Source organism: Haemorhous mexicanus, chromosome 1, assembly GCF_027477595.1.
Source record: "Haemorhous mexicanus isolate bHaeMex1 chromosome 1, bHaeMex1.pri, whole genome shotgun sequence".
Classification (NCBI taxonomy): Eukaryota; Metazoa; Chordata; class Aves; order Passeriformes; family Fringillidae; genus Haemorhous; species Haemorhous mexicanus.
The window spans coordinates 14922967-14939726 of record NC_082341.1 but is presented as its reverse complement, the minus strand read 5'-3'; the positions used below and the strand labels follow the sequence as shown (position 1 = coordinate 14939726).

The 16760-nt window shown below is 37.1% G+C and overlaps 1 protein-coding gene across 4 annotated transcripts in view; it reads left to right on the top strand.

The window, feature by feature from the left end:
• The window catches only part of ZEB1 (zinc finger E-box binding homeobox 1), a 120153-nt gene that overhangs the window by 88706 nt on the left and 14687 nt on the right, over positions 1-16760 (top strand). For 3 of the 4 annotated variants that reach the window (XM_059840582.1, XM_059840607.1, XM_059840591.1), the window contains exons 2-4: positions 7234-7434; positions 12546-12608; positions 14228-14389. In XM_059840582.1, coding sequence (XP_059696565.1) covers positions 7234-7434; positions 12546-12608; positions 14228-14389 — 426 coding nt within the window. The remainder of the gene's footprint in view (positions 1-7233; positions 7435-12545; positions 12609-14227; positions 14390-16760) is intronic. The other variant, XM_059840598.1, reaches the window with a different exon arrangement.

Below are 16760 nucleotides of genomic sequence, written 5' to 3'. Positions count from 1 at the left end.
TAATGAGATCTCATTGTGTATTTTTACTGAATTCAACAGGCTACCTAATGGAATGTTTTTTGCTGCCTCCACTCTCCCCTGTAATGCTGCTGGCCATGCCAGTGCTGCTGGAAATCACCCTGCTGCCTGATGGAGGCAGTGACATGAGTGTGAAGCAGCAAATAATTTCACTGAGAGCTGCTTATACTTCTTTGGGAAACAATGACAGTGTTTGGCCAGTAGTATGGCAGGTAAAATTCTAGATGGATAAAAGTGAAGCAGTGTATGTTGAAGAAGGGTCCTGTGATGGCTTCTGACCTGATTGTTACCATTCAGGAATAGCACTTCTGGGTTTACAGATAATAAACCTTTAATAATGCCAGCTTAATTGCTCGTGGAAGTCAAGAGAAGTCCTAGAAATATGGTTGTGTTGTTAGAAAAGGGATAGAGAAGAAAGCAGTGTGTTGTAGTGCTGCCATTCTAATCCAAGATGAATGCTGAGTGCAGTTCTAGATTGTCACCTCTCCTCCTGCTAACACAGTGATGCAGTAGAACAGAAGATCCAGAGAGGTGCAGCAAAAATGATCAGTGGAAAAACTTTTGTATGGGTAACAAGTGAGCAAAGACCCTTCATGTTGTAGGGGAGGACAGTGCTGTGATGTGTATAAAATCATGGACAGCACGGAGCACACAAGGAGGGCACACAATGGACACCCACTGCATGTAGTGCAGAGCAGGTTCAAAATCAACAGAAGAAACTTATTCTGCCCACAATACAGAGCTGTGAAAATGCTTGCCTCAGACTAATGTGGATGCCAAAATTTTCATGAATTCAAGAAGCAGACAAATTCTCAGAAAATTTAGCTCTTAGGTACAAAGACTGCACAAGTCATTAGGAATTCCAGAAGCCAGAAAACTCCAAGCAGAGAATTTTAGTGAAAGCATGAGCATATGCCTTCTTTTTTCTTAAGCTCTTTCTCATGTTTCTGCTTCAGATTGTAGCATGGTTCTGTATATATTATTGCATGTCAAGTGTATGTATTAAACTGAGAGGAAAAATATGAAAATAGCATAGAGGTCTATGCAGCTTCTCAGTGGAGAGTTGAAAGTATGGCATTTCATTCAGGAGTCGTAACAAAATTAATAGTGTACCCTAAAATCTAAGTATAAAATACTGAATGCTAAATGACTAGGTTTCAGACTTCACAACATATTTTGCTTAAATATTGCACTAGATCTAAGTAATATATAGGAGCAGCTTTTCAGGTGGGCTGACAAAGAGTAAATGGTTTTTAAGAGATGATTGTAGGCTGTCAGAGCAGAAATCCATGAACTGGGAATGAACTTCAGAGAGCACAGGAGTTGTTCCAGTTTGTAGAATCAAACCTTTCTTTCTAGGAGAATTCATGCATGAGCATTCACAGCTTTTTTTTTGCAAGAGCTTTTAGAAATAGGATTTCTAAAAGATCAGAATCTCTCACACCTGTTCTACATCCCCTGCCAGTTCAGTGTTGAGATGCTGAGCTCACACAACTCAGATGTGTTGGTTACGTGTTCAACATCTTAAAAAATTCAACGGTGTTTGCGTTAACTCACAAATTCCCGAAAGTTGTGGGGGGTTTTTTGTTCAGTGGAAGTCAGTAGGATTTTTGGGATAAGTATGGAGAGGGGTACAAAAGACAGCTAGTAAGGATGCTGGACCAGATCCTGCATAAAAGACAGTGACCATTGTCAAGTATTGAGCAAAAGGTTTTAGCAGGTTCAAAGCAGCCTTCCAGATCCTGGTATTACATGACAGGCATTGCCTTAGTTCTGTGGAATTCTCTCCTCTTTTTAGAGCAGTTCTGTCCTCTTGCCACCTGATCTCAAATCGTTCTGATGCATATTCCACCACATATGTTTTTATCTTGTTGAGTGACATCAACCTGATTGTGTCATTCCTTGTGCTGGGAATGTCATCTGTAATGTCATCTAGTGATTCTGAGGGCAGGTTTGGATGGGGGAGTAGTGAGCAGGTAATTGGTGACAGCTTTTTAAGAAGCTTTTCTTCTGGTGGCAGTAATAATAATTGTATTTTTGGGGACTCACCCATTATGTTATGGAAACAATGAATCCTATAGTCTTTCATCACCACAGTCTTGGTGTTCACCTTGAATTTCCTGGTTTTACTGATTTTAAATCAGCAGCTAGCAATTTTTTCCTTTCAAATATCATGTTTGATTTAATTAGACATATGTATCATAGTTACCCACCTGTATTCAACCAGCAAAATAATATATATCTCTGTTTTAGCTCTTTAATCACTACTTCCATCTGAGCACATTTCTTTTTTAATTAGAATTGTGCAACATCATACATCTGCTTTGCATTTAGGACTGTAAAAATCCAGAAAGTGAAGCTCATTTGCTGTAGTTTATTTTGCAGTCATTTGTTCTTAAAGCAAGGAAAATTTCAACTACAGCAAGTGATTTGTTCTCTAAGAGCCAGGATACTGTATCAAGAAAGTGATCAAGAGGAGAAAAAGTAATTATGGTTCATAAAATGTATTTTTAATTACCATTTCATAATTATTTGAGATATTATATAGTAATGTTATAAAAATTTGTTTTATTGAATAAATACTTAGTCTTCAGTGTAATTTATGTTTCTTGAGGCTTTCTATTAGTCTATGAAAGTAAAGCTGAAATTAATAATTAAACTTTAATAATGTAAAATTTTGCTAAGGTGTCATACTGTACATTGAACAGAATAGGCCCATGTGTGTGTCATTCATCATACCTGCTTGTCTGTGACCTGTCTTCAGCTGGTTACAGCCACGGCTCATGGTCTGTGGCTTTTACAGTTATCTTGATAAGACACCCCTCAGTGGTCTGCTGCTTGTCCCCTGCAGCTGATGGCCATCCCTGGAGCTGTGGTGGCCGAGGGTGACGTAACCTCTCTAATTGTCCTTGCTTTTCACAGAGCAATGTCTCATCATGGAGACGCTGACTGCTGTTGGTGCCAGATTTCTGTGATCTAGGCTGAATTATTTTATTTAGCTAGTCACTACTTTTAAATGACATTAGCTAAAAGTAAATTGTACTGAAGTCTGAAATACTTGTAGCTCCTTCACTGGGAAGCCGTAACTGTTCCAGGCAAGGTTTTATGTGTGTTTTATTTTCTGCATGGAATATTTTACCAAATTAGGAGCCTCTTGAAGTCATCATTTATGTATAGTCAATTTAATTTCTTTCAGAGATTGTAAGCAGTTGTCTCTACGTATTGCTTTTGTATTGAGTATACTTCAATCTTTATCCAGAAAGGTTTAATGAAATTTATTCCTCCCAACTTCAGCAGCTGCTGTGGCGCCAGGCATTGGACAAGGCTTGTGAGCTTGTTGTCCTCTTCTTTCAGTGGTCACTATTCTGAGGAAACATCAAGGACAAGAGGAGAAAACACACAAAATTATGTACAGATAGGGAAGGTTTAAATTGGCTGTAGGACTGAACTGAAGAAAGGAGAGGGGGAGGATGATTACCCCTGGAATTGAATGCCAGATGCCATAGTTCCTATGAAACATGGAGCCAAAATCTGTCGGAGCAAATGGAGGCAGCAGCTTCCTACTGCCAGCCATTCATCTTGTAGGGTGCCAGGAGCAAATCTGCATTGCTAAAGCTAAGATTTGCAGCCATGAAGGTAGCAGTATGGTATCATGTAATGGGATTTTGATTTTAATTTTAATTAGCTAAAAATACAGTAAATTACAGGGTTTGATTGTTTTTTTAACCGTCATTTCCATTAAAGAGTGTTAATACATTCTTTGAAATCAAACACTTGACTTTGAAAGCTGAGCATTCAAAAAAAGTTGGGAAATGTTGAAATGAAGATTGTTCAAACTGTTTTAATTTGTCTCTTGCGTGTATGCATAACGATAAGATCTTTAATTATATGATCACATAATTTTTTCACAGGAGGAATGCTGCCCAGAGAATAAATCAGGGGTGTTTATTAAAGGAAGCTGTTGCCTCCAGAACCCTTGCCTTAATTGCTGGAAAGCAGAGTAATTTAAGTAGAGGGCTACAGGAATCAAAAGCATTCTCTCCAGGGCATTCGAAAGCTCCGCAGAAAGACTAGATTTTACTTTCTCATTTTGAAAGAGGTTTTATGTGATTCTGGAAGGTCACTTATTTGGAAGTGGTCTCTATGTTTCTGGTTGCTGTGGCACATGGGTCAAGGTACCTGGGCTCTGGGCACAGCTGCATTTGGAATGAGCACAAGTGTGCTTTGAATGTGTAAAACACTGTATGAATGCAAAGTCTTCTGAAAAGTACAGCCTGAAGTGCCCTGCACTGACGTGGCAATGCCAGGATTGCCAGAAGACTTTTCTGGGTTTTAAGCAGCCAGGCTCTAATCTGCAAAATGGAGATAGCATCATCCTACTACAGTTCAGTTAATTATATGTTTTGAAGCATTCCTTCTGAATACCATGTAAAGGAATAATATCGAATATAAAATATATAATCATATAATTGTGCAATAAATAGCTACAATATATTGCATATAAGCAAATGCCATACATTATAATATATAATATGGAATCCCATTCTGGCTAGCATCCCATAAGGGGAACTTTGGGTGCACTGCTGGCTGAAGGGAATAAGGACTATGAGCAATCACATTGCAATCTAAACAAGTGAGGCAGAAGGTACAAATACTCAGCTCACTCCATAAAACTGAGCATTCCCTTTGTATTTGCTATCACTGCACTAGATGATGCAAGGATTTTACAGAAGGAAAGCAGCATGTAATCATTTTGTTAAAATTATGTGTAGGTATATGAGTGCTCCTGTCATTTTAAGTGCTTGGCTTTCTGCTGTGTTTGGTGGTGGGTTGCCTGGCCACCCCAAATGTGCTGAGACCTTTTAGATGCAGCTTTGGCAGTTTTGTTTTCCCCAAAGCATTTTGGGGAGAGGAAAGAACAAATGTTAGAACCAGATTTCTTGTTTGCTTTATTGTCTGGCCTTTTTAACATGATTTTTAACAAAAGAAACTGAAATCCTGAAGATCAGTTCCTTGCTTTTTATAAGGAAGGAGGAGTTTTAGCTTTTCCAAAGTTGGCACTTGAGTATAGTGAGGATGTAGGGAAATGTTTCATGGTGAAGAGAGCCCTAATGAATATATCATATCTGTAATGTATTTAATGAGGAAAGAAGAAACATTTTTTCTCCATTAGTCTAATTCTTGAAGACAAACTGTTTGATTATGGTTTTGTTTTCCATAAAACCTCTCTAGGTCTAATATAAGGAATACCACTTAATTTCCCAAACTAAACAGGAAATTTATTTTTAAAAAATAAAGTATTCATTATCTACATCTGAACTTATCCCTATAAATTTTGATCCCCACTCTTAGTTATCTCTTTTATGTGTGGCAAATGTAAATACGTTGCTATTTTATATTAATAATACTCTGCATTTAAGCCTCAGAGTAAAACCCAATCAAGAGAAAAGGCTAAAATCATTTTCCACTTCCTCTTGTTTTATGTCTGTTCTCACACTTTTTTAAAGTTGCATTTACCATTTCTCAGGAGAATAATTTCATAAATCTTGTCTGCTTTGGTGAGGGAATTTGTCTCCTGTATTGGTAAGTCTTCTATATCACACAGTATTATAGCATCACTTACAGTAGCTATTTTACTTTGCAAAATCAGTTAGAGGATATTAAGTGAATATCAATTTATCAATTGAAATGGACCAGATACTAGTTTTTAGGCAATTTGCCTAAATTTGCTGTTTTAGAAGATATCAATACTATGAGTAGTGGGGAGTTATTATATTTTTCAAATAGCACTATGTAAAATATGGAAACATTGAATGATTGTTTAAAATTGAAAAGGATCTTTTGTCATTCTCATGCATGTTTTAGATGAGACATTTTTCTCCTGAACTGGAAGGAAATGAGATAGTAGCCTATCTGTTCATAATTTTACTCACTTTTCCTGGTTACATGTATTTTTAAATGACTAAAATCTCTACTTAAAAAAAAAAAAAAAAAAAAAAAAGAAGAGCTAACTTTGGAAGAGCAGGAGTCTGGTTTGCTATTTATCTACTTTATTAGGCAGTATTTCACATGAAAGAATCAGTCTGGCTTCTTGTGAACTAGCAGTGACAGGATGCAGGTATCATAAAGTACCATGATTATGTTCCTCCCAGGTATAATTCTGATAACCACTGAAGGAGTGCTGCAGCCAAGTCTTGTTGGTTTATCCATCTATAAATGTATTTTCTTTCTTAGACTGTATTTTGAAGCATTTTAGTAAGAAGTTCAAGCTTGGCAGTGAAGAAATAATACCAACATAGATCTGTTTCATAGTTTAACTTCAGTGTGAGTAACAAGACATTGAAACAGATTGTGGAAGTAATTTTTTCTTAATACAGTTTACTTACAGTTCCTTACATTTTAAGCTGAAATGACTGTAACTGATCTCTTGTGGATACAAATGAAGGCTGTTATAATAATAATCTGCTCACATATGCCAGAAACATATATATTGTCATGTAATCCTTTGTCCAAAGACTTGCAATATGTTCTCCAGGCTAAGAAAGTAGAGTTATTACCTTTTCATGGTAACTGGGCAAATGTTACGTGAGATTCCCTATCTAAGTGATCTCTGTGATTTTTCCTTTCACATTCATCCTGCTGAGTCTTTAATGGGTGTAACTACAAGAGCTTTTAGCTTGGATCAGGAGCACTTAAGCCATTCTGAATTCAATCTCATTATTGTTCCCACTTGTTTCCCCATGATTCCCACAGCTGGAGTGTGAGGTGCTATTGGTTACAGGAGGAGGCAGTGGGAAGCTGAGCTGGGGGAGCACACAGTGTGTGCTCCATGGGACCCCAAGAGCAGCTGGGCTGCCTTCTCTAAAGAGTGCTCAGCCTGGGGCCACGGGGTTTTCAGTTCCTTAATAATCATAAATGAGACATTTGGCAATGCTGGCATCCACATTGGAGTGATCCAGCTGGAATTCTGTTGCTGCACTGTGGCTCCAACTCTGGAGTTGCCTGCTGCCTTCTCTTGTGCAGCCTTATATTGGGTGTGCACAGTGAGAGGTGGTGGGAGCCCAGGAGCTATCGGGTGCTCCTTGTGTGCCAGCATTACAGCCAAGCTGCTCACAAGGCAGTGCCACCCCCATGGGGCAAGAAGCAATAATAATGTGACCCCATGCTGTCAGTTAAGAGTATGTTGATCAGTGTTTGGTTTTTGTCTCTCCACAGTCACCAATTATAACAATGTGGTAGAAGCAAACTCAGACTCAGATGATGAAGATAAATTGCATATAGTGGAAGAGGAAAGTGTAACGGATGCAGCAGACTGTGATGCTAGTGTGCCAGAAGATGACTTGCCAACGGACCATATAGTGTTACCAGAAAACAGTGAAAGAGAAGCGAGTACAAACACTTGTTGGGAAGATGAAGGTATGTTCATTTCTACTGATGATACTATGTAAAGAAAGATTTCTAAAATGAAGATTCAGTAGAACTTTTTTTGGTCCCTTTATTACTGAAATAACATGTAAGATTCAGAATCAAAAAAGAGGTTTTATAACATATTTATTATACCATACTTAATGTTCTTCATTTATTATTTGAAGCAGATTCAGAGGTGCATTAATTCTGTTGGCATTGTTTAGCAGGAGCTTCCAGACTGTAGATGCAGCATTCCAAAGCCTGATTAAAGACTAGTTACTTGATCTTGGTTTTTTCAAGTCTTTGCCTGGCAGGTCTCTGCCAGAGCTCCTTGTAAGGTTCAGGATTGGCTCAGCTTGGGGAGTAAGCAGGAAACAGACTACATGAAAAAACCAATCAGATGTTAATTTCTCGCTTTCTCCTTGTAAAACACGAGCAGAAAAAATAATTCTTAGATTACTAGTTTTAGAATTGGCTATGTAAGTCATAATGAATCATTACTTTGAAAATACTGGAAAGAGGTAAGTGTTGCACATATTATGCATCAGGTTTAGAAGCTGAAAATTTTAAACAGACAGGAAATGGGCCTTTTTTTACTGTGGAATCAGATACTGAGTTTCATAATATCACACAGCATGCTTACTTTTGAGCCAAATTGGGATAAATGCATAAATTAGTGGAATTTACTGTGGAATTTGGCCTTAATGCCCTGAAAGATACCAAATGTTTTTCAGCAAATCTGAACTCCAGCCACAATTCCTAGCATCCACCTTTTAACAGTGGTGGTTTAATACACGGTGCATGACCTCACATCTAAATAAACGGAAAGCAGTCATATGGCCCCTAACTGCAGTCCAGCTGAGAGAGAGCAGCTGAGAGTTCAAAGAATAGCATCAGCTCAGCCTGTTTTTACATAGCTGCTACTGCCAAGGTATGCTGTGCTGGGAAATGAGTATTTTGGAGCTGAATTATTAGGTAGGTAATTTTCTTAGTTCTCCTGTAATATCTTTGCTCTCCTGCAGGCTTCAGAAATTGGGGTTACATTAAAGTGGGCTCTGGGTAGGCTTGAACCCTTCAAGCACAGGTGCAGGAAATCTGAATAGGGGAGGGAAGAAGAGCACTGGCTTCCAGACATTTGAGATCAAGATCTCTTGGATTGGGTGTTTTCTGGAGGTGTACCCACCACACAGCATCTCGGGCAGCGTTCTGGGGTTTTTCAGGGCTCTAGACATGTGATGCTGTCTTTTTTGACTCTTTATGTCAAACACACCATTTTTAACCTTTAAAAATTTGTTTCCTAAAATTCTAACTTCTCTTTAATTTTAAATTCTACTGTGGTTGTAGATTTGCAATGTTAGCAATGTTTCTCTGCTTTGGAGTTTGCTAATGAAGACAGAATTTCATTGCTAGCCAAACAGAAGATTAATCAATTGCCATACAAGCTTGCTCAACAACCACAAATTTGCCCTGTAAAAATTATGTATTCTTAAGGCTCTTTTGTAGCAGTCTGGAAGGGTTTTTTAAATTTGATCATAGGGGTTTTTAAAATAAATAATTGAAATTTCAGGCAATTGCTATATGAGAAAAGTGAGGCTACATTAGGTTTTATAGAGCTTTGATTTGCTAGGGTAGAATACTGTTTACTCTTTTGATAGCTTTCTTAGAAGGAAAGGTATGAGCTGAAAATCACATCATCAGTCTTGGCTGCATGTTAGAAATATGAAGAGAGAGGTACTGAATACACGATTTCTCACATATAGGGGAATATTCTGGGGTTGATGGTGTGCCACTATCTTCAGGACTGATGATTATCTTTAGAAAAATATACTCTACAGGAGTTTCAGTAAGTTGTGTTTCATCAGTAAAGTAGTCCTCGGTAGTTCTGGGTTTAGCTGAACTTGACAGAATGACTTTTTTGCATATTTATTCTGTTCACGAATTGCCCAGAATAGAAACAACACGCATAACATTTCTGTATCAGATTAGTTTCCTTCCGTTTCCAGTCATTCTAACTGAATTTCTAAAAGACCCTAGGAACAGGTGTTTTAAATATAAGGTGTGTTTCTCAGGAGGTTTAACTGAAACAGTCCTATGGGTTTAAAAAAGTGAACCACATGTATCCTGTACGTGTCGTTGACAGTGTGCCAGCATTCATGTGTGCAATGATTCTCTAATATGATTTTCCTTTGCTTTAGTTAGAAGTAAAAACTATGCTACAATTAAAAGAAAAAAAAAGGCAGGAGTCAAACTTATTGTATTAATGTTCTTAAAAGAGCATTATTATGTACTAATAAGTATTTAGCAAATCTGGAGGTCTCAGGACTGGAACTAAGATATCTTTGAAAAGAGTATAAATGTGTTTTATGTTTATGCGCTTTCTGGAATTCAAAAATTCCTCTAAGTCATCAAATTTTAGGTTGAGCCTATATGCTCAAAAGTGTGTGCTGGCAGTTGGAGGCATGTTTTTGATCAAAAAGCAAATAACCAGTCAATACTGCAAGCTGTAAATAGTGCTTGCTACATGAATATCAGAAAATTAGCTCTGAAGAATTTAAATTAGAAACTCTCTTGATGGGCTTTGGAATTTATTTCCTTCTCTGCAGATAAAGACTGCAGTGGAAATTTCAGTGAAGTTTGTCTTTCTGCCTACAGCCAAAATTTCCACTTTGCTAGTGGTTTCAGTTTGATCAGTTATCTTTGCCATGCAGAAATCTTTACTGTCAGCCAATGTCAGTAGTTGTCAGGCATGTTTGCTGCTAGTTAACACTGTTCCCTGTCATTTGAAAATCATCAGCATTTAACCCTGGGAAGCCCCACTGTGGCTCTGAGCAGTAGCTCATAAGCAGTGATGAGATGTAGAAGCCCAAGAACTTGTTTTACAGCTATCTGGTATGTCCAGCTGCAATACCAGGATGGATATTTATGACCCAGATGCTATTTGTGGAGACCTCTATTTAAGCTGTCATTTAGCAGGTAGCTTGAATTTCCTCTGGAACTCAGAGCTGTGACTTCTGCTTGGTGGAACTGTGTCTTAAGGTCTGTTCCCCCATCATCACATCCCACATCACATCCCATTCTGTTGTTTCCCAGCTGTGTGATAAGTGGGCTTCTGAGGGCACAATTGCAATGTTGTCTTTATCTGTGGACCATACATAGCTATAAAGATGTATATCTACTTAATATTTTTCCAATTATTAATTATTCCTACAGCATTTCCCTGTGGAAAAGGGTTTCTCCCTGTCTTATATCCTACTTTTAGCTATTGCGAAGAGACAGTACCAAACAGAGGTTAGGATTATTAGAATTGAGAGGGAGTTTAACTTCACTAGATTAATCTATAATTCCATAAATTCCTTGACATTCTCTTGGGAAACATAACTTTTATTTGTACCGAAGCCAGTGGAATTTACTGGAGACCTTGTAATTTAAATTTCCAGAGTAATAACTTACTGATTGGTATTTCCCCCTTCATGTAGATCCTATTTTTTAATGGAGAAAAATCACAACCATCAAAAACCCTCCTTAAAGGAAAACAGTGGGTTTGTATTATGTTTAATTTTAAGAAATTAAATTTTGGGTTTAAATGTGCTTTGTCCAGTCATTCATCTTACAAATTCTGAACCAAGTCTGGTACCATGAGCCAAAATTTGAGGGGTTTTTAAGATGTCAGTTGAAATTAAGGTAAGATTTAAGAGTTGCAGTTTTCTTTTAAACACATTTCTTGTTTAAAGTAAGAAACTTGTTTAAATTGCCACTATTTTGCAGATACCTTGGGTCTGTGGGCTTTGGTCAAAGTAGGCAGAATTAAGAAGCTTTTCCTTTGAGGAAGCTGGTATTATTTTAGAACTTAAAAGTTCTCCTAGGGTTTATCATCTTCCTTCCATAAAGGAGAAATTGGCTTCTTCTGTAATTAAAAAGCTGGAATGTTCTGGGCTTTTGACTCGCCAACCTAAAGGATTTTTGCTGCACTGAAGTAAAGTGAAGTAAGGGAAATAGAAGTATAAGTAATGGAAGTGTAAGAGTTGCCATTTCAGGTCAGAGCAGCTGTGCTCTAACCTTCTATATCACCTAGAAGGCTTTTTCTAGAGTGTAGGTCTGAAGTATCCAAGGTTTCCATTGTGAAACTATGAAATAACACTTCAGTTTCACATCTATTGCCATAGCACAGTACTGCTAAAGAGCAAAGCAAGCAACATAGCTCTGCTGTGTACTCGTGCCATGAGCCAGGTACCGACAGAAATGTACAGAAGTGTCAGCAGTGCCTTTTCCTGTGGGAGCTTCCCAGTCCGTGCTAACCAATGAACCGAAATGAAGAACAACTTGGCCGTTTGTTGATTTGTACCAGCAACCTGGTGGTGCAAATTAGAGTTAAAACTTCCATTCTGCATCCTTGAGGGCTGCAGCTCAGCAGAGCTGGCAGAGCTGGAGCAGCAGGTTGGCTCCACAGCGCTGGTTCTGCAGACTCATACCGAGTATTGGAATCGATACGTGAAGCATATCTGCAGTGCACCGTTGTTCTGAAGGGGGAGCACGTGTTTAAAATCCTTTTTTTTTGTTTAATTTTTTAAGGCAATCACAGCCTTAAGTGGTTTCCAGATAATTTGCAAGAAAGAGAACACATTAGGTTGCTGTTTGCAGGCATTACCAGCAAATTATCAATCATTTCTGAAAACCGCTAATTGGAGAAAATAACATAACTGCATTTGTTTTATGATGCTCTGATTTCTGGAAATAATATTCCAGTGTATCAGATGGCTGCGTTTGTAGATGGGGTCACTTAAGTAGCTGACTCTCTATTTGCTGGTGAAACACACTGTCCATGGCTTTACCTCTCTTCACATAATGGTCAGTGTTTAGTATTGCTTCCTTTTTAGGTTTGGTTTTCTTAAGTATGAAATGTCTTTGTGGTTCAGCTGATCACACACTGCTGAAATAATGTGCCATCCATATTTTTGAAAGAACATTGTGTTTAAATGCACTTCTGAACAATACAGAAATGGAAAGCACTGATGAAGAAATAACTCAAGTATATTAGGTTGTTGGAGTTCATGTGGCTTTTGTTGTTGTTTTGTGGGGTTTTCTTTAAATATTCATTCTTTTTGTAAAATGTGCTATTTCAGCTGGAAAAGAAAGAAAGGAAATCCTGGGGCCTGAAGCTCAGACAGATGAAATTGGATGTACAGGTATTTCTTTGTTAATCTGAGTCCCTTATTTATAAAGTGCTATTGAATTTTAGTTAGGTATCCTTCCAAAAGCTTTGAAATTCTCCCACCTCTGTTTATAAAAGTGCTTTGCTTTTCTGTGCTAGAGATCTTAAACTGTAAAAGCTATTTTAACTGAGGAAGAAAGTCTGGGCATCTTTTCATGTCCAGGGTCCAGAGGTGTAGGTGACCAGTGACACAGAGCAGCCCTCCCTCCAAAGGACTGACCATACAGCTCCGGCAGCACCACGGCTCCAAAGGGCAGGACAAGGAATAGCAATGACCTTACATGTAGGGTGAACAGGTAGTGTTTTAAACTATGAAGAAATATACTAAAATAGACTTAAGCTAATACTGTATTTTATTATCCACTCCTCTGTTGGGACTGATTACATAGAAAGCAAAATACAATGTGTACTTCAGTTTCAGACTCAAGTAAAAACAGATGGTTTGTTTTTTTTCCATTTCTCTGCCTGACAGAAGATTAATATACATCCCATCCAACTTCTTAAAGGTTTCTGCGGGGTTTATTTAATGCCCTTACTAGATAGGTAGATAATATCAGAGTAAGTCCTATTTGAAAGCAAACCCACATCTAAACACATTGGTATGTTTTAAACTCTAGTTTCACCCATTCTTTTCAGTTCCTATAAAGTCAGTTCTTGCTACGTCAGTATGGAGAGCTGCATTATTCATTGCATTACAGTCTACATGTGAGAGACTGCCTCATGTCATAAAAAGATTGTGTCAAATTGTAAATTGAGTATGTGACTTCACACTGAGAGATAAATCATAAAACTTCTCTTTCCTATTAAAAATATACCTCACATTAATAGTGGAGAACATCTGTAATGATTTAGGGTGCTGCAGGCAGAGCTTTCAAAGAATGTTCCACCATGGTAAAAATAAGCTCTATGAACAGTGTATTTAGGCTAATACTTGGGATCAAATATTTATCATACAAGCATTAAGTAAGATATTTAATTTATTATTTGCTAATTTTGCAATACAGTTGTTCATTGGGTTTTTCTCTCAAGTTTTTAAGTGGGAAATGTTGAAGGTTGTTAAATAGATCTGAAGCTTTTTTGGTAGCCATTTCCAATACCACAGAACAAGCCAGTCAGAGTTCAAGTTTGCTGCATTTATCTGGCCAGGTTTTTACTGAGTTTAGTATCTTCTGAGTTTGTGCTAATGAACAGCTATAAATAACATGAAAAATTGTGTCTTGAAGGCAACAAATGTACTTTTGCAAACACAGGAGCCAAGATGGTAAACAGACCTTCCAACTACAAGGCCTAAATAATTACTAATGTTGTATTTAAGATTTTTAGGGACGTTGAGAAGAACAGCTAAATCTGAAATAATAAAATGCACTGAGTTTGGCAAACTGTGTTTAGTCAAGTTTTTAAATATCATTATGCTACCAGTTCTTCCAAAACATGGCATAATCTGGCATTTTAAAGGACTTGACCTGTGCTAGTATCTGTAAAGAGTTTTTAAATACTTGGCTAGAGGGAGATTTGGCAATGTGAATTACTGAATCTCATTTATGTTCTTTTTGAACTTAATTTTGTATCTTGTGTCTTGTTTTTCACACTTAGTAAAAGAAGATGAATGTGATTCTGATGCAGAGAATGAGCAAAACCATGACCCTAATGTCGAAGAATTCCTCCAACAAGAAGATACAGCTGTTATCTACCCTGAAGCACCTGAGGAGGACCAGAGGCAAGGCACGCCAGAAGCTAGTGGTCAGGATGAAAATGGTAAATATGTCATCAGTTCAGTTCTTATGGAATCAGTTGTACTCACTCCTTGACCCAAAACTCTGCTGAGCTTAAGAAGACACCAGTGCATATACGTGCAACTATGGAAGAAAAAAAATCTTAGTTAAATAATTATAAGAGGATAGGATCATCATGCAAAAAACATTGCCACTCCATTTTGCAAACAAGACATGCACTGGGATTCACTTGTATGAGTACCTAAATGATAAGCTAGTCATTGAAAAGTTCATGCCTTCATAAATCCATTCAACATTCTTATATGAAAGAACAGAATAAACATTTATTAAATAAAATAGAAGTAAAGCAAAATAGTACAATTTTGTATAAGAATAACTTAAGGAAAGTTATAACATATTTCTTTTTTTGTATTTCTAAACGAAGTTCCCAATAGGACTATTAGATAGAATTTCTTTTATGGGGTAGCCAGTCTACGACAGGCTTTTGGGTTTTTTTGCCTGAAAGGACAGCAGCAGAGAAAAAAGAAGCATTGGTCATACAAAAATGTTTGTGTGAAAAAAATCATGACCTTTTGTTATTTTTAAGTAGATATCGGTTTTTTTCCTCTGAAGAAGTTTCATGCTTAAGGTGTTCTGTGTGAGACGAGAGGTTACACTTTGTTCATTTCTTTGTCATGAAATATTTGAAGACAAATGCTGTTGAGATTGATTTTGCAATCTATGTGTTTTCTCAAGTGTTCAGCTTAGATAGCTTGTGTCAGTTGGAGTATTTATGATTTTTCAAGAAAAGGTAACAGCCTACATAAATGGTTAGGAGTTGTGTTCTAGTTGTTTTAAGAAATGATTATAACTGAGCAGATAGATGTAAAGATAACCTTTTTGTTCTTCTCCTCCAGAGATTTTATGCTCTTACAAATTTTACTTTAAAAAGTGCATTCATTAATTTAAGATTTTAATATGTGGTTGCAGTGGCACATATTGTCAAGTTAGTTTTACAGACTTGTCATATGATTTCCATGTAATCATTAAAAATACATATTTATTTGTTTAATCATTTAAATTGGACCTATAACTCCAAGTAACTTCACTGAGAAGTATTGTGAAGATCACAATGCTGAATAATAGTGTTTAGTGTTTTAATCAATTTGGAACAGAAAATGCCAAAAATACAGTGACATTTGGTAAAGATGCATGCTTCCAAACTGGGAAAGTAGACAAGAGAAGCAACAGAATCAGAGTTTTTTGTGATTTTGGGAAACAGTTTTCGTTTCTCCATTTCCTCCAATGGAAATAGAATTTAAGTTAAGGTGCTTCCGACATTTCCACTGAGTTGTATTTGTGCTGAAATGGAGTATCCTTTATGTCAGATGAGTTGAATTCTAGATGGTAAAAAGAGAATTGAAAGGAAGTATGCTTGGTCTACACTTGTGGGGATGGCTTTCTTTTTGGACAATTTGGCTAAATCAGGAAAAGCAAAAATGGATAGTACAACAAAACAATCCCTGTGAATAGGGATTATTTTGATTGTTACTGTAACAAGTGTACAAGAACATACATGACAGAAAAAGTGGTGATTATTAGTAATAAGGGAAAGTGGTCTGATTGCTTTTCACTGTTGCAAGATCAGTGGCACATTCAGTAAAAATTAAGTTAGTAAATTCCACGCAAACAGAATGAATTGCTACTTCATAGAGCATATTACCAGTCTGTGGTGATAACTGCTGGAAGAGGTCATGGAGGTAAATAATTCAGAAGTACTTTCTAAAGTTCTGGTTCATTTAATGAGCATTAATAATTCTTACAGTTCTGAAACTTAAAATGACAGCGTGTACAAATGTGCCCTTTGTGCGTCAGAGCATAAAATGTTAATCAGTGAAGACCTTCCACCTTTCTCCTGCTCAGCACAGTGCATAGGTGCATCATTGCAACACTTGCTTCCTGTTTGACTTGAAGCAAGGAAGAGTAGCATGGTCATTGGAGGATATCGCATCTATAAATTGATGTTTTGATCAAATACAGCAAACCCTTCATTTATTTGAACATACCTTTATTGATAAATTTATAAAGTATTTTATTCAGTCCTTTAAAAATTAATTTTTCAAGGATAGAATGAGTTACTGTGTGGAGGGCTAAACATATGCTGGTAAGAAGGAATGGAGCTAAAACTTCCTAAATGGTGACTTCTTCAAATAGACACGTGAAATTAATATTTATCTTCAATCTGGTTTCACTTTTCCCTGTACTAATACAGAAGTACTTAATAAAAGCCAGCAAAATAGATTCCATAGATCACATTAGACTCATATGTATGGCCACACATTTGATCTCTCTACTTTCTGTCCTGCAGACAGTATATCCTACTAACACATACATATCTGTGAATCATAGAACGG